We start from the raw sequence: 18,537 nt of genomic DNA, 5'->3' as shown, positions 1-18,537 counted from the left end.
ACACATACTTTCAGCAATGTCAGTAATGATGTCTGGAACCGTAACCAGCAGAGTTAGTCTACCTCTCTGTAAAAACCATGTAACTCTCCCTTGTATTGTGTGAGATTGTGCATTTTTTCTATTTTTCTACCTTGCCATATCCAAGGAGATTCCTAGCTATAATGCTTAATTTAAAATGTACATTGAAGGTACAGTGTAAAAAATGAAAGAAATTGAAAAGTAGAAGGGTAGGTACAGTTAATGGTAATTAATATGTTTGCAAAATTGCATTTTTAACCATCTGTATCACTTATGATATTTTTAGGAAACTTGTGCTCGAAAATGCACCATTTTGCCACAATTTACAAAAATATTTAGGGCTAGCAAATAAACAACACACATTCTGAGAAGGGGAAAACACTTTTAGTGGGCACACCATGAAAGTACTGCAGCAGTCGATGAGTGCCCTTTTGAGAACCGATGGCCTGTTGGCAAAAAATGTGCAGAAAATTGCACTGCATTGTCAATATTTTCAAGGTTTTCTCAAATAAACCTCCCTTCTGTCTTTCTTTTGGACAGTTGAAATCTCTTGCTGGAGTAGCTAACTGTATTTTGGGACAGGATTTGTGCTCTACCGCTTGTAAAGATCACCAGTGGTGGGAGTGGGCCATGCTATTGGTGTAAGTGGGCTGTGCCGATGGTGAATATGGGCTATGCCAGTGGTAGACATGGTCAGTTACAATGGTGGAAGTGGGCTGTGCCAGTGGTAGACATGGTTTGTGGCAGTGGTGGAAGAGGCTGTGCCAGTGGTACGCATGGGTAATGCCAGAGTTGGAAATGGGTCCAGTCATTAATGGAAGTGGCTGTGCCACTGATGGAGGTGAGCTGTTCCAGAGGAGAAAGTGGTCAGTGTCATTGATGGAAGTGGGGTGTGCCAGTGGTAGACATGAAGTGTGCCAGTGGTGGAGGAGGGCTTTGCCAGTGGTGGAAGTGGGCTGTGCCACTGATGAAGGTGGGCTGTTCCAGAGGGGGGAGTGGGACATGGAAGTGGGATGTGGTAGTGGTGGAAGTGGGCTGTGCCAATGGTAGACATAAAGGGTTTCAGTGGTGGATGTGGGATGTGCCAACGGTGGATGTGGGCTGTGTCATTGGTCAACGTGAGCCATGCCAGTGGTGGAAGTGGGCTGTACAAGTGGTAGACATGAAGTGTGCCAGTGGTGGAAGTGGGCTGACACCTCCTAAAAAATGTAGGCACATTGACTTTTTTTTAAATTGAACACTAAAGTAAGTGATTATGTTTTTGAACTTTCCTCAAAAGGTTGAAAGTGTGCGGGCACTTATTACTCCAAGCCTACAGTTTCTAATTACGTCTTTGTAAATATTTATAAATCAAAATGCAAAGTCCTCCGAATGCATTTGTACGTTTGCTCTGTGACCCTCACTGGAATGACCATGGGATACCTGCCAGGAAGAGCCAGCACCAGGGGTGGCTCCTCTGTTATAGCGGAGGAGTGTTGGACACTGTTAAAACTGCCCCCAGACATTGCCCAGAGATGAAACATAGAATGGTGATAAAGTAAATTTATCACCATTTGATTTTTTTATCCTCCATCCGGAACCAAGTGTCATGACCGGGAGGGGTTTCCCAAGTGCCAGCAGCAGGGAGGAGTAGTGAGCTGCCTGTGCACTTGCTGAAAGTACACATGTCCCTTTGGCCAGCTGTGTTGCGACAGCCAGCCAGACATGCGCACTTTAAACCTCTCAACTTGAGAACAAGCACAGGCCTCCGGTGCCCTCGGGAGCACAGAGAGAGGCTGCATCCCTCCAATCTGAGTGCTTCTCTCAAAGTGGTTAACAGCATAAGAGTAGGGTCAGGATTGGTTAAGGGAGTTGGAGCCTCAACAGAAGACAGAAAGGAAGATGTTATTTTTATTTTATTTATTTTATATACCCACTCCTTGCACCCAACCCCACTCATTTGCCCACTCTGCCACTCTCAGAAGTTGCCGGATGCCCCTGGCTAGCAGTGTTTTTTTATGAAAGAACATGCTCATTTTGAATAACTTTGTCATTCTGTGTTCTCCAGCCAAAGACTCAAAAGAGTCATTTCCACCAGAGTTGTGACTTCCCCAAATCCATTTCAGCTTAATTTTCCCAACGTCAGATGGATGGTGGGTTGGGTGAGGGTGTGCATTCTCAATCAGTGCCACTAAACAGTGGAATGCCCTTCTCGTCTCCCTGTGTGTTTTGCAAGACCATACACACTTTAATTAAAGCTGAAATTATTCCTTTTAGCAAGCAAGCTTCCACAGGCCTCTTCTGATCCCTGCCTAACTCATTTGGAAGAAAGCTCTCACCACAAAGAAATCGCTTGCAGTGACAGTGCACATAATACTACAATAGAACACAACCATGACATAACACAAGACATCTCTTAACACAATACCATAACAACAAACAACACCATGACACAACAAGCCACCATGACACAACACAACACAACACCATACCATTTCACCATGCAACAATAAGAACACAGCTCAACACCATAAAACAACATGACACAGCAACCCAATAACATCATACCATAGCACCATCAACCTGAATCTGAGCTGTGCAGATGTGGTTGACCAAGGTTTCATGAGTTATTTTATTGCAAGACTTTCTTGAGTGTTACCTCTGCCTTCATAGGGGTCAGAGCACTGTACATCGATTACATTGTATTTAATGAAGTAAAAGAGAACACATAAAAGTTGAAAATAGTAAGTTTCAGGTGTGATTGCACCACTCTATTCATTTTGTGGTTTCTGGAATGTGGAATAATACAGTGAGCAATTGGAAGGGCACGTTGTGTATATTAAACATGCAGGAGCTACACCATAAAACAGTGGCTTCCAAACTGTTGTCCATGGGCCCCTGGGGGTTCACGAAGCCTCCGCAGGGGGTCCTTGACTGCTTAGAAAATTAATAATAATCAATAAAGTATATGAATCAAATGGCTAAATGTACAATTGAAACTTTTAAGACACTGTGAATGTCAAGGAATTTGAAATTAGAGGTAAAAATTAAATTAGTATCCTCAGATTGATTTGTGGGAGCAGTTCTTGTGTGGCTTCAATTGAATTTAGAAAATAATAGAATTTTGAAAAGCTCTAACCATCCTATTAAAATGATTTTTCTTCCTATTTCGATTTGTTTGCAAAGTAAGTAAAGTGTGTTATCATTTGTGTTTTTTTCATTAATGCTTGTTTCTGTATTTTGATGTGTCTTATTTTGTGGTTCAAATCATCGACAATGTTTAGGCCTGAGTCCCCGACTTCCAGTAATGACTCAGTGGGTGGGGCGGAGATTCCACAGATTCTAATAATGATTCAGTGGTGTTCCCTGGGTTCCAATAATGATAGAGTGTAGGTCTACAGAAGCCAAAAGGTTGAGAACCACTGCTGTAAAACATGAGTGTAGCATTAAGGGGGTTGTGGAACTAGTGCAACAGGTGAAGCCACACCTTCTTCGGCAGAGAGGCTGCTGGAAAATGTAATAGGATTTGACATCACACATTGACATCATTGGATAAGGTTCCGCATGCCACTGGAAATGGGAGGTTGTTTGGAATGGGCCAAAGTCTGGAATGTGCTGGAGTCTGGCTCGGATTGCCCGTAGAAAAGGCTGGTATCTGGAGAATGTGTGTCAGTAATGGACTTGGGTTTGAAATAGGCTTTTGTTTGGTACAGAATGGTGTTCGAAATTGACTGGTTCTTGGATTTGGATCTTTTTTGGAATGTGCTGGTGTGTAGAATGGGCAGATGTTTGGAATGTGTGATCGGAATTGGCTGGTGTTTGGAATGGGATAGTGTTTAGGATGGACATTGTTCTGAGTGACTTGGTGCTTGTAATGAGCTGGAGTCTGGAATGGAATGGTGTCTAAGATGGCCTGTTGCTTGCAGTGGCTGTGGTATCAAATGGACTGGTGTTTGATTGGTCCGGTGTCTGGATGGTGCTTGAAAATAATTACTGCCTGGAATGTGCTCATATTGAGAATTGGTACTACCTGGAATGCACTGCTACTTGAAATGGGCTGCTACCTGGAATACACAAATACCTGGAATGCTCTGCTGTTTGTAGGGATGCTATGCACCTGTATGCAGTGCATGGGGTTCCTGCACTGGTTCTCTCCATGTTCTCTGCAGTGGACAGCTCCCTGTGTTGCCAGCTGACCACACAAAATAGTGTGGATGGGACACCATTCTCACTGGCTGCCATGTTGAATGTTTACATGTACAGGTTTCCAGTAGTGTTAAATGCAGCAATTACTTCATATTTTCTCTGTTATATTGTTTATTGTAGGATGTGTACACATTTTATTAATTATCATTGTTACCTCTGTTTCAATTAATCCTGTATTACTGACTTTCCCTATCCAAAATGGCTGACAGCTTTTTGAAATATGATATATCCTGTTCTAAGCTATATAAGGAAGCTCATTTGTAGGCCCCGTTGCATCACAATTGTTCCTGAATTGTTTCACACTCACTGAACTTCGTGGACTCCGCATTCTCTCCAGTTCCTATCGCAATTGTCTTTGTCTCCTGAACCAAACCCTGGCTGGCATGAAGGGCTTTTATTCTTATCTTCACTATTATCTCTGTCTTGCTGAATTATTTTTAGAAGCATTGCTGGACTTCCTGTTACCTTCCGGTGGCTCTACCTTTAGAGATAGGAGATAAGAGGTCTTTTTTTTAAACCAAGAAGATCATCCAACCATTGCCTAAAAGAACAGCCTTTGACACGGTTTGGAATGTGTTGCTGATTGGAATGGGTTACTGCCTGAAATGTGCTGCAATTTGGAATGGGCTGATATTTGGAATGGGCTGTCGCCTAGAATATGCTACCGCCTGGAATGTGCTGCTGTTTGGAATGCACTGCTGCCTGGAATGTACTAATGCCTGAGATTCACTGCTACATGGAATGCGCAGCTGCATGGAAAAGAGTGCTGCATGGAATTGTAGGAAAGTTGCCTCTTTCTAGCATGGTTACCCCAACTTTTGGCCTGTTTGTCAGTGTGTTTGACTGTGTCTACTGGGATCCTGCTAACCAGGACCCCAGTAGTTATGCTCTCTCCCTCTAAATGTGGTTGTTGGATACTGTTAACACAGTATTCCACTCATAATTTGCATACTGGTGCCCCCTTATATGTCCCTAGTATATAGTACCTATGTACCCAGGGCATTGGGATTCCAGGGGATCCCCATGGGCTGCAGTATATCTCTTGCCACCCACAGGGAGCCCATGCAAAGGGTTCTGCAGGACTGCCATTGCAGCCTGCGTGAAAAGGTGCATGCACCCTTTCACTGCCATTTACACTGCACCGGGTCACTTATAAGTCACCCCTATAGGAGGCCTTCCAGCCCTGAAGGCAGGGTGCAGAGTACCTGTGTGTGAGAGCATCCCTGCATTAGCAGAAGTGCCCCCACAACCTCCAGGACAATTTTCCCGGACCTTGTAAGTGCAGGGGCACCATTTTATGTGTGCACTGGACATAGGTCACTTCCTATATCCAGCTCCACAATGGGAACTCAGAGTATGGCCATGTTTGGTATCAAACATGTTGGAATCATACCTCAAGGCTTTTGCAAGCATTGGTTGTATGATTCCATGCACTCTGGGGGCTCATTTGAGGACCCCCATTACAGCCTTCCAAGGTTTTCCAGCCAGCCCCAGCTGCTGCCACCTCTCAGACAGGTTTCTGCCCTCCTGTTGCTCAAGCAGCCCGAGCCCGGGAAGGCAGAACAAAGCATTTCCTTCGAGAGAGGTGTATGACATCCTCCCCCTTTGGAAATAGGTGTTACAGGCTTGGGAGGGGTAGCCTCCCCAGCCCACTGGAAATGCTTTGAAGGGCACATTTGGTGCCCTCCTTGCATAATCCAGCCAACACCGTTTAATGGACACCCAGACCCTGCTCTGGCACGAAACTTGACAAAGGAAAGGGGAGTGATCACTCCCCTGTCGATCACCACCCCAGGGGTGGTGCTCAGAGCTCCTCCAGAGGGTCCCTGGGTTTTGCCATCTTGGATTCCAAGTTGTCAGGGAACTCTGGGAGCATCTGAGTGGCCAGTGTCAAAAGGTGACGTCGGAGCCCTCCCTTGATAGGTGCTCACCTGTTTAGCTGACCAATCCCCCTTTCTGGGCTATTTAGGGCCTCTCTCTTGGGTGGTTCTTCAGATTCAGATTGCAAGACTCCTGCAGTAATCCTCTGCATCCTTTACAAACTGCAACAAAGAAGCAAAGACGACTTCTGCAACATTGTATCGTCAGCTCCTGACAGCAACTGCAACTGTTTCCAGGTCGTGCATCCTCAGAGGACAGCCTATCTTCAGCCTGCAACAGAAGAACAAAGGAATCTCCCTTGGAGTTAAGGAGTCACTCTCCTGCTTTAGCAGGCACCCCTCTGCAGTGACGACCAGTTGCTTGGGTCCCTTATCCTGACAAAGTGCGTGGATTTAACGTCACAGACGCCCACTGTCCAACTGTCCTACTGTCCATCTTTGGTGGAGGTAAGAGCTTGCCTACCCATGCAAGACAATATCCCCGTGCACTGCGTCTTTTGCAGTTGCCAAGGCTTGTTGGCACCCTTCCATGAAGTTCTTCATGCACCATGCAGCTGCAGCCCCCAGCACTCCTTCCTGTGATGCACAGCTTTCTGAGTGGTTCTCCGGCGGCGTGGGATCCCTTTGTGTAGTGTTGCATGGGCCTCCTTTTGCACCTTCTTTGTCCCCATGCTGTTAGACTCCTGTGCACCCTGCCTGGTCTTCTGAGGGCTCTCTGAGTTGCTGAGAGGCCCCTCTGAATCCCCTTCCTGGGTAGAGTCCACCAGGTCCCTCCTGGCCCAGGGCAGCGCCATTTTCTGCTAACCGCATGCTTTGCATGTGGCAAGGCTTGTTGGTGGAATCCAGCAACTCAAACCAGACGGCAATCATCCATCCGGCGTGGGACATCATCTACACCAACCAGAAACCCGCATCCATCTTCGTGGGTGCAGTGCTGACTGTTGTTCTTCACCTGTGGTTCTTCTTTTGCTCCTTCATCCGGGTTAGCAGAGGCTCCTGTTCTCCCTGGAGTCTTCAGTGCTTATGGACTTGGTCCCCTTCTTCCACAAGTCTTCAGGTACAGGAACCCATCATTGGTGTCTTGCAGTCTCTTCTGGTTCTTGCATAATCTTCTTTTTTGTGTTCTTGTGTGTCCTAGGAAACTTACTGTGATTTACTCCTGCTCTCCTGGGCTCTGGGGTGGGTTCTACTATTTACCTTTGGTGTTTTCTAATACTCCCAGCGCCCCTCTACACAACACACTTGCCTAGGTAGAAAACAGACTTTCGCATTCCACTTTCTTAGTATATGGTTTGTGTTCCCCTAGGCCTATTTATAATTATTGTGATTTTCATTATTTGCACTGTTTTCTAACTGTTTTTACTGCTATTTCTGCATACTAGTATATATAATTTGTGAATTACTTACCTCCTAAGGGAGTATAAGTATAGTGTCTATGGTATTTTTGGCTTTTTGTCACCAAAATAAAGTATTTTCTTTCATGTGTGTGAGTACTGTGTGTCTACAGTGGTACTCCATGAGTTTTGCCTGGCTTCTAGACACTGACAGCATTTCACTAATAAGGGATAACTGAACCTGGTATAAGTTGTAAGTACCTTAGGTACCCACTACAAACCAGGCCAGCCTCCTACAGGAATGTGTTATGTCCTGGAATCTGCTTCTATTTGGATTAGGCTGCTGCCCGATACTTCCTGACATGCACTGCTGTTTGGAATGACCTGGTCCCTAGAATGCGCAAATGCCTGGAATGTGTTGCTTCATTGAATGTGCTGAGCATGGAATGGACTGCTGCATGGAATGGAGTGCTGCATGGAATGCATTACTTCATGGAGTGCACAACTGTTTGAAATTCACTGCTGCCTAGAATGTGTTGCTGCTTGGAATGTGATGATGTTTGGAATGTGCTGCTGCCTGAAATGAGCAACTGCCTGGAATGCACTGCTGTTTGGCATGCGCTGCTCCCAAGAATGTGCTACTGCCTGGAACGGGCTGCTGCATGGAATCTGCTGCTGCATAGAAAAGGGCACTTCATGGAATGTGCTAAGTCCTAGAATAAGCTCCTGTTTGGAATGGGCTGCTGCATGGAATTTGATACTTCCTGGAATGCACTGCTGTTTGGAATGACCTGCTGCCTAGAATGCTTTGAAGCCCTGAATCTGCTGAAGTATGGAATTCACTGCTGCGTGAAATGCACTACTGCCTGGAATGCACTGCTGTTTGGAATGTCCTGTTGCCTAGAATGCACTGCTGCCTGGAATGTGCTGCTGTTTGGAATGCACTGCTGCCAGGAATGTGCTGCTGCATGCAATGTACTGCTGAAAGGAATGGGGTACTTCCTGGAATGCACAGCTGTTTGGAATGTCCTGCTGCCTAGAATGTGTTGCTGCCTGGAATATGCTGCTGTTTGGAATGTACTGCTTCCTGGAATGCGCTGCTACATGGAATGGAATGCTACAAGGAATGGGGAGGTTGCAGAGAATGTGCTACCTCCTGGAGTTCGCTGCTTATAGGAATGGGCTGCTGCCTGGAATTTGCCACTTCCTCCAATGCACTGTTATTTGGAATGCACTGTTGCCTAGAATGCATTGCTGTCTGGAATGTGCTAATGTTTGGAATGTGCTGCTGCCAGTAGTGTGCTATTACCTGGAATGCACTGCTGTTTAGATTGGGCAGCTGCCTAGAATGTGCTACTGCCTGGAATGCGCTGCTACCCTACTCCTCGAAAATACTGGAGAAAGCAATCAATGCACAAGTACGGAATTTCATCGAGGCCAACAACTCCCTGGACAGCTCGCAGTCCAGCTTCCGCAGCAACCACAGCTCAGAGACAGCCATCCTGGCAGCCACTAATGTCATCAGATTGCTCATAGACTGTGGCACAACGCAGCACTCATACTCCTCAACCTCTCAGCAGCATTCGACATGGTCTCCCACAGCACTCTGTGCACCAGACTTCACAACATAGGAATCCACGGAAGAGCCCTGGAATAAATCCACTCCTTCCTCTCCGGAAGGTAGCAGACGGTCATACTTCTGCCCTACACTTCCAGACCCTCAGGAGTCAACTGTGGAATCCCCCAAGGATCCTCACTGAGTCCCACACTGTTTAACCTATACATGGCCCCACTCGCTGCCATCGTCAGGAGCCACGGTATGAACATTGTATCATATGCCGATGACACACAACTCATAATTTCCCTCACCGAAGACCGGGACACGGCCAAAAAGAACATTGACTCAGGAATGGAAGCCATCACCATCTAAATGGGAGAAAGCTGCTTCGAGCTCAACTCTGACAAGACTGAGCGCATCATCTTCGGAAATGTGACCTCAGCCTGGAACGACTCCTGTGGCCCACATCCCTCAGCGCCCCCTCTGCAATGACTGACCACGCCTGCAACTTAGAAATCATCCTGGACTCCTCCCTATCCATGACCTGTCAGGTAAACTCTGTCGCCTCCTTCTGCTGGCACACACTCCACAAACTTTGGAACATCTTCAGATGGATCCCAGAATACTGTCGCAGAGCAGTCACCCACGCCTTAGTCACCAGCAAACTCGACCACGGCAATGCCCTCTGTGCCGGCACCTCAACCAGGACCATCAAAAAACTAAACTCATCCAGAACACTGCCTCATTCTGGACCTCCCTCACCGAGAACACATCTCCCCGTACCTGAGGACCCTCCACTGGCTACCGGTCGAGAAGCGAATCACCTTCAAGCTTCTCACACACACGTACAAGGCCATACACAATGCAGGACCAGCCTACCTGAACCACTGCGTCTCCTTCCACAACCCCACCGGATCCCTCTGCTCAGCCCAGATGGCCCTGGCCACCATCCCTCACATCCACAAAACCACCACCTGAGGATGATCCTTCACCTACACTGCAGCAAAGAGCTGGAACAACCTCCCCCTGCACCTCAGACAAAGTCCATCTCTCACCACCTTCAGGAAGAACCTCAAGACGTGGCTCTTCGGATGAGGCCCATCCCCTCCCCCCCAGCGCCTTTAGACCCTCACAGGTGAGTAGCTGCGCTTTACAAATACTGATTGATCGATTGATTGCTACTGTTCGAAATGCACTGCCCTGTGGAATGTGCTACTGCCTGGAATGCACCACTGCCTTGAATGTGCTGCTACATGAAATGTGGTGCTGCATGGAATGTGCTACTTCTTGGAATGTGTTGCCGTTTGGTATGTGCTGCTGCAAGGAATGTATTCCTTCTTGGAATGCGCTGCTGTTTAGAATGCACGGCTGACTTAAATGCTCTGCTGCCTGAAATGCACTGCTGCCTGGAATGACGGATATTAAAATTGGTTGGTGTTTGGCATGTTTAAGTATTGTTATTTTTTGGTTGATGCTGTAACATAGTAATGAAGCTAAGATGAATAATATCTCTGTGTAATTGTTAAATGTGGAGTTTAATGCTGGATTTGTTTTGGTATCAAGGGCAAATTACCCAAGATTTAATCTCTCTGTCTCTCCTTGCTTTTCTCTCCCTCCGAGTGATTCATATGAAATAACAGATGTGAGATCTGGAAAGTGTTTGCACTGTGAACAATTCAGCAAGGACAAGAAAGATGTGGTCCAATCTGGTTTAGCCATGCGTGTTAAAATCTACATTTCGGGGAAATAAACATTCTTGGGAAGTTAACATTCAACAATTGCGTGGAATGCAGAGATAAAAAAAATACTTAATACAACTAACACTGAAAGTCCTTTTTTTCTGTTCCCAGATTCACTCCTGTCATAGAGAACAGAAAGGGGATTTATAGCTGCGCCAAAGTGTCATCTGGGCAACTTCTTATGGAGCAGTGCACCACCGCCCTGCCATGGATCTGTGAGAGGCAGGCCTTCAGCCTCCAAGTGATGAGGGTGAGCCCTCCTCTTGTAAGCTTTCGCCTCAACGATGTGACGTACACCAGCCAGGGTCACCAGTAACGTTCGTAGTGACATGCCACAGTGACGTCAGATCTCCCGTCACAATTGACAGACACTCGCCAAAACTCCACTGAGACTTGACGTGAAGGATATGCTTGAGAATTTACTAGTCACTTTGGTGCCCCCTGATTGCCATGCAAAGGAGGGTGCCTGCTACCGCCTTCTGCTAGAACCGTGGGCATCATAGTGTGCCTTAAGGAGGGCACAAGTCCTAAAATAAGCATTTGCAATGCAATAGGCCTCGCATATTTTGAACAAGTTGGCATCTTTTGACAACAGCGAACACAAGCAAAAACAAAAAAGACGACTTAACCAATTGAAATAAAGTTAGATTTAAAAAATAAAAAATGAAATTTTGTTTGTCATTCTGGGCACGTTTTTGCCAGTCACAAGCCTCATATTTGCAGGGCACTGGAAGTTAAAATGAACAAAATAGTACCTTGATCACGTTGGGAGCAGGGGACGGGCACTAATTAAGTTGAAATCAATTAGTGCTTGATCCCTTTTCCATACCGAGGATGGAAATGATGCCTGGCATGCCTTGACGAATTACGAGGCTGTAAAGAAAAGTGCCACGCTAACCAACAAATGATGAGCGGCAGGCGGGCTCCAAGCCCTTTTCTGAGCACAACAGCATCTCGCATATGAGACGCATGCTCAAGCGCATGCACTAGCAGACTTGACTCTAAAAAAATAAGTGGGGGAACTGACCATGTTAGGCGGTATGAAAGTGACATCATGGCACATGACCTCACAGTGCATGACATCACAGCACGCCAAGTGGTCTAAGTGCATTCAAAAAAATTATGGGAACTGTGATGCTGAATGCAATGGGGAGGTGTCAGCGTGTGGGCAGAGTCAAAGGTGTGGCAAAAAAAAAAATAGTCTTTCACCATCAGGTAGCTACATATTAAATAACATGCAGCTTAAATGTGAATTTTAAAAAGTTGCTACTCAGTGGTAGGGAGACCAGGCGTCCTGGATTTACTGGGACAGTCCTGGTTTTTCACCAGCTGTCCCAGCAGATTTCAGGAAATTTAGCTAATGTCCTGGTTTTTAGAGAGGGTTGCCTGGATTCTGTGGGAGGTGATTTTTTTATTTTCCAAAGTTGAGATAGTTAGTAGGTGTTATCAAAAAGCTATTTCATTAACAGACATTATACTGTCTTTGAAAATTGCATTTTATTTATGTTCTTAGTGCCTGTTCTGTAATTCTGTGCTGATAAGCGCTGTGATTCTGTGCACTCGTTCAAAGTAAAATTGTAGACCTTCTATATTTTGTGAAATGTCATGGTTTTTGGCCTTAAATTTCTGGTCACCCTACTCAGTGGGAACTGCACTATAATACAATATGAAACCTCTATTAGCCAATGCACTGCAGAGATCTGTGTGTAACCAAAGAGCCAAAGAATCAAAATCTTAGTTGGTGCAGTGGAGAATTGTAACTTGTGCATTTTTAGTGCTACGAAGCCAAATCCTGCATGAATTTGTCAGCCATTATTTTCAGCTTGCATTACACACAGTATAATATACACTGATACAAAATTCACAAAAACATTTAAGATAAGGTAGTGCTTCCAATATATAGATTTTAGTGATACCCAGACTGTACCTAATGCAATTTTTTTTTACATAACTGTCTCTGCAACACCTCTTCAGGGGTAGTACATGCAATATAAATACATGTTCTATCAAAAGCATGCAGGCTACAGCTCAGTTGTTAACTCCTCACACTACCATTCAAAAATAATTTTATGCTATCACAAAGCTTTGAGTGATTTGATCAATTAAAGCCAGTACCGGCTCCCAAGCCTCCTTTACACAGATTGCCCTCTACATTTTCAGAATAATGTGTTGCACACAGCAGAAAGGCTTGTTTAGCTGTCTGTCCAGTTTTAGTTTCACCACACAAGAGACTCACTGAATGACGCTTCAGCTGAAGCATTTAAAATATCGGCATTAACTGTCCCAGGGTGGTTTTCCTTTTACAAAAGATGGAGGAACATTTTTTCATAAATCAGAAAAGTATGGGCCCCTCCGATCCCGCCCACTTTGACCACTGACCACAATACAGATACAGCTTAATTTCCAGATCAGCACAATGCTTTTGTGAGCTAACTGTGGGGCTGGTGCGTTGGAGTCTAGCGTGCACCACATTGCAAGGCCTTAGAACAATATATAGCAAATTCCTGGTATTTTGATTAATATATCACATTATTTAATGAGCCTCTCACAAAGTTATCAACTTGAACGCAGCCCAGGAAGTGACACCTGCAGTCAGAGAGAGGGCAGAGGTTGAGTTTAGGCCATGGGTTGTAGGGAACATGGGAGACACGTACTGCTATAACCTTGACACATGAATGCTGCCACGGAAGTGATGCATGCAGTCAGAGAGGACAGCAGCAGAGCACTCCCCATAGGTAGGCATTAGGGATGACACCCACAGTAAGGATTCCAGTCGTTGGGACAGGATACCAGCAGAGAGGCAGCTGCTCAAACATAGAGTAAGGGACTAGATTACATCTGAATAGAGAAAGGTGGGAACTCATGTCAGAATGACTGAAGATGGAGAGTGAAGGGAGGTAATGTGAGAAGGCAGCGGTGCTGGAACAATTTTCAGAGTGTTGGTGCTGCCATCGGTGTTGTGTCACTGAAGTCATGGGGACAGTGAAACATTCACGCATCACACAAAGAACAAGACACACCCATTCAGCAGGAAAGTTTAAGGATGTGGTATTTAGCCAGTGGTGCATTTTGAAGCAAACTAATGCAAATATATAATTAAAGGATGCGGTTGTACCCCACTGTCATTCATTGAAATGGCCAGTAAATTTACACAGATTTGTAGTTTTACTGATAAACCATACACAGCAAATTGGATTTAGGTGAATAGTCATCACTTGCCCATCGCCAAGTGTTATGTTTTGCTTTGATGCTAATAAAATATTTGTTTCCCTCACACATTCAAGTTACAAAAACATACTTCATTTGTGCTTTTCTACATGCTGATTAATTTTCAAATATTTTCACAGTTCAAGTTTTGTTGTGTGATAGTAAAAACGTAACACCCTGCAGCCTTTCCACTCACACTCAGCAAGATTGTTACACAGTTCACATTCCAAAATCCTCTCTCTATGCAGCCAGAGAAAGAAAAGTAATCAAAACTCTCCATGTTAAAAGAATAGGCTGCAGTTTTTCAGAAGACACAGCCTAACATTTGACCTCTGTGACAAGATAATAACAAAACGTAAAGGCATCCTTTATTGCTCATTCACCTTCTGGACTCCAGCATGATTATTTTTGGGGTACTGCAGTACACCTCCACACGCACCCTGGCTTCCAGCGCCTAAATAGAAAGGTGTTAGAGGAATGCAAAGTAAACTTTTTTCGGCCTGGCAGACAACTTTGTCACATCATATGAAAGCAACACATACTATTTCACAGAGGTGACGAGTGGATCAGTGTTGGAAAGTACCATCTTGCCTAGCATGTTACCCCCATATTTCACTGTATATATGTCGTTTTAGTTGTATGTGTCACTGGGACCCTGCCAGCCAGGGCCCCAGTGCTCATAAGTGTGCCCTGTATGTGTTACCTGTGTTATGACTAACTGTCTCACTGAGGCTCGGCTATCCAGAACCTCAGTGGTTATGCTCTCTCATTTCTTTCCAGATTGTCACTAACAGGCTAGTGACCAATTTCACCAATTTACATTGCCATACTGGAACACCCTTAAAATTCCCTAGTATATGGTACTGAGGTACCCAGGGTATTGGGGTTCCAGGAGATCCCTATGGGCTGCAGCATTTCTTGTGCCACCCATAGGGAGATCTGACAATTCTTACACAGGCCTGCCAGTGCAGCCTGAGTGAAATAACGTCCACGTTATTTCACAGCCATTTACCACTGCACTTAAGTAACTTATAAGTCACCTATATGTCTAACCTTTACCTGATAAAGGTTGGGTGCTAAGTTACTTAGTGTGTGGGCAAACTGGCACTAGCCAAGGTGCTCCCACATTGTTCAGGGCAAATTCCCCGTACTTTGTGAGTGCGGGGACACCATTACACGCGTGCACTATACATATGTCACGACATATGTATAGCGTCACAATGGTAACTCCGAACATGGCCATGTAACATGTCTAAGATCATGGAATTGTCTCCCCAATGCCATTCTGGCATTGGGGAGACAATTCCATGATCCCCTGAGTCTCTAGCTCATACCCGGGTACTGCCAAACTACCTTTCCCGGGGTTTCACTGCAGCTGCTGCTGCTGCCAACCCCTCAGACAGGTTTCTGCCCTCCTGGGGTCCAGCCAGGCTTGGCCCAGGAAGGCAGAACAAAGGACTTCCTCAGAGAGAGGGTGTTACACCCTCTCCCTTTGGAAAAAGGTGTCAGGGCTGGGGAGGAGTAGCCTCCCCAGCCTCTGGAAATGCTTTGATGGGCACAGATGGTGCCCATCTCTGCATAAGCCAGTCTGCACCGGTTCAGGGATCCCTCATCTCTGCTCTGGTGCGAAACTGGACAAAGGAAAGGGGAGTGACCACTCCCCTGACCTGCACCTCCCTTGGGAGGTGCCCAGAGCTCCTCCAGTGTGCTCCAGACCTCTGCCATCTTGGAAACAGAGGTGCTGCTGGCACACTGGACTGCTCTGAGTGGCCAGTGCCAGCAGGTGACACAGAGACTCCTTCTGATAGGCTCCTTCAGGTGTTGCTAGCCTATCCTCTCTCCTAGGTAGCCAAAACCTCTTTTCTGGCTATTTAGGGTCTCTGCTTTGGGGAATTCCTTAGATAACGAATGCAAGAGCTCATCAGAGTTCCTCTGCATCTCTCTCTTCACCTTCTGCCAAGGAATCGACTGCTGACCGCGCTGGAAGCCTGCAAAACTGCAACAAAGTAGCAAAAACGACTACTGCGACCTTGTAACGCTGATCCTGCCACCTTCTCGACTGTTTTCCTGGTGGTGCATGCTGTGGGGGTAGTCTGCCTCCTCTCTGCACTAGAAGCTCGGAAGAAATCTCCTGTGGGTCGACGGAATCTTCCCCCTGCAACCGCAGGCACCAAAGAACTGCATCACCGGTCCTCTGGGTCTCCTCTCAGCACGACGAGCAAGGTCCCTTGAACTCAGCAACTCTGTCCAAGTGACTCCCACAGTCCAGTGACTCTTCAGTCCAAGTTTGGTGGAGGTAAGTCCTTGCTTCCCCACGCTAGACTGCATTGCTGGGAACCGCGTGTTTTGCAGCTACTCCGGCTCCTGTGTACTCTTCCAGGATTTCATTTGTGCACAGCCAAGCCTGGGTCCCCGGCACTCTAACCTGCAGTGCACAACCTCCTGAGTTGTCCTCCGGCGTCGTGGGACCCTCCTTTGTGACTTCGGGTGAGCTCTGGTTCACTCCACTTTGTAGTGCCTGTTCCGGCACTTCTGCGGTGTAGGAAAGTACCATCTTGCCTGGCATGTTACCCCCATTTTTCACTGTATATATGTTGTGTTAGTTGTATGTGTCACTGGGACCCTGCCAGCCAGGGCCCCAGTGCTCATAAGTGTGCCTGAATGTGTTACCTTTGTTATGACTGTCTCACTGAGGCTCTGCTATCCAGAACCTTAGTGGTTATGCTCTCCCATTTCTTTCCAAATTGTCACTAACAGGCTAATGACCAATTTTACCAATTCACATTGGCATACTGGAACACCCTTATAATTCCCTAGCATATGGTACTGAGGTACCCAGGGTATTGTGGTTCCAGGAGATCCCTATGGGCTGCAGCCTTTCTCTTGCCACCCATAGGGAGCTCTGACAATTCTTACACAGGCCTGCCACTGCAGCCTGAGTGAAATAACGTCCACGTTATTTCACAGCCATTTACCACTGCACTTAAGTAACTTATAAGTCACCTATATGTCTAACCTTTACCTGGTAAAGGTTAGGTGCAAAGTTACTTAGTGTGTGGGCACCCTGGCACTAGCCAAGGTGCCCCCACATTGTTCAGGGCAAATTCCCCGGACTTTGTGAGTGCAGGGACACCATTACACGCGTGCACTACACATAGGTCACTACCTATGTGTAGCTTCACAATGGTAACTCCGAATATGGCCATGTAACATGTCTGTGATCATGGAATTGCCCCCTCTATGCCATCCTGGCCTAGTTGGAACAATCCCATGATCCCACGGGTCTGTAGCACAGACCCTGGTACTGCCAAACTGCCTTTTCAGGGGTTTCACTGCAGCTGCTGCTGCTGCCAACCCCTCCGATAGGTTTCTGCCCTCCTGGGGTCCAGCCAGGCTTGGCCCAGGATGGCAGAACAAAGGACTTCCTCAGAGAGAGGGTGCTACACCCTCTCCCTTTGGAAAAAGGTGTTAAGGCAGGGGAGGAGTAGCCTCCCCCAGCCTCTGGAAATGCTTTCATGGGCACAGATGGTGCCCATTTCTGCATAAGCCAGTCTACACCAGTTCAGGGACCCCTCAGCCCTGCTCTGGCGCGAAACTGGACAAAGGAAAGGGGAGTGACCACTCCCCTGACCTACACCTACACTGGGAGGTGCCCAGAGCTCCTCCAGTGTGCTCCAGACCTCTGCCATCTTGGAAACAGAGGTGCTGCTGGCACACTGGACTGCTCTGAGTGGCCAGGGCCAGCAGGTGACGTCAGAGACTCCTTCTGATAGGCTCCTTCAGGTGTTGCTAGCCTATCCTCTCTCCTAAGTAGCCAAACCCTCTTTTCTGGCTATTTAGGGTCTCTGCTTTGGGGAATTCCGCAGATAACGAATGCAAGAGCTCATCAGAGTTCCTCTGCATCTCTCTCTTCACCTTCTGCCAAGGAATCGACTGCTGACCGCGCTGGAAGCCTGCAAAACTGCAACAAAGTAGCAAAAACGACTACTGCAACTCTGTAACGCTGATCCTGCCACCTTCTCGACTGTTTTCCTGGTGGTGCATGCTGTGGGGGTAGTCTGCCTCCTCTCTGCACTAGAAGCTCCGAAGAAATCTCCCGTGGGTCGACGGAATCTTCCCCCTGCTACCACAGGCACCAAAGAACTGCATCACCGGTCCCCTGGGTCTCCTCTCAGCACGACGAGCGAGGTCCCTTGAATCCAGAAGCTCTGTCCTAGTGACTCCCACAGACCAGTGACTCTTCAGTCCAAGTTTGGTGGAGGTAAGTCCTTGCCTCCCCACGCCAGACTGCATTGCTGGGAACCGCGTCTTTTGCAGCTACTCCGGCCTCTGTGCACTTCCGGCGGAAATTCTTTGTGCACAGCCAAGCCTGGGTCCACGGCACTCTAACCTGCATTGCACGACTTTCTAAGTTGTCCTCCGGCGGCGTGGGACTCCTTTGTGCAACTTCGGGTGAGCACCGTTTCACTCCTCTTCGTAGTGCCTGTTCCGGCACTTCTGCGGGTGCTGCCTGCTTCTGAGAGGGCTCCTTGTCTTGCTCGACGCCCCCTCTGTCCCCAGACGCAATTGGTGACATCCTGGTCCCTCCTGGGCCACAGCAGCATCCAAAAACCCTA

The 18,537-nt window shown here is 46.9% G+C and overlaps 1 protein-coding gene across 1 annotated transcript in view; it reads left to right on the top strand.

Moving 5' to 3' along the window:
- The window catches only part of LOC138296292 (killer cell lectin-like receptor subfamily B member 1B allele B), a 157,081-nt gene extending 145,667 nt beyond the window's left edge, over positions 1–11,414 (top strand). The window contains exon 6 of the mRNA XM_069235301.1: positions 10,826–11,414. Coding sequence (XP_069091402.1) covers positions 10,826–11,030 — 205 coding nt within the window. The 3' untranslated portion in view covers positions 11,031–11,414. The remainder of the gene's footprint in view (positions 1–10,825) is intronic.
- Positions 11,415–18,537: the final 7,123 nt, after the last annotated feature.

Source organism: Pleurodeles waltl, chromosome 1_2 (genome assembly GCF_031143425.1).
Source record: "Pleurodeles waltl isolate 20211129_DDA chromosome 1_2, aPleWal1.hap1.20221129, whole genome shotgun sequence".
Taxonomy (NCBI): Eukaryota; Metazoa; Chordata; class Amphibia; order Caudata; family Salamandridae; genus Pleurodeles; species Pleurodeles waltl.
Note: the sequence above shows the minus strand (reverse complement) of the source record. Positions and strands in the feature narration are given on the sequence as shown.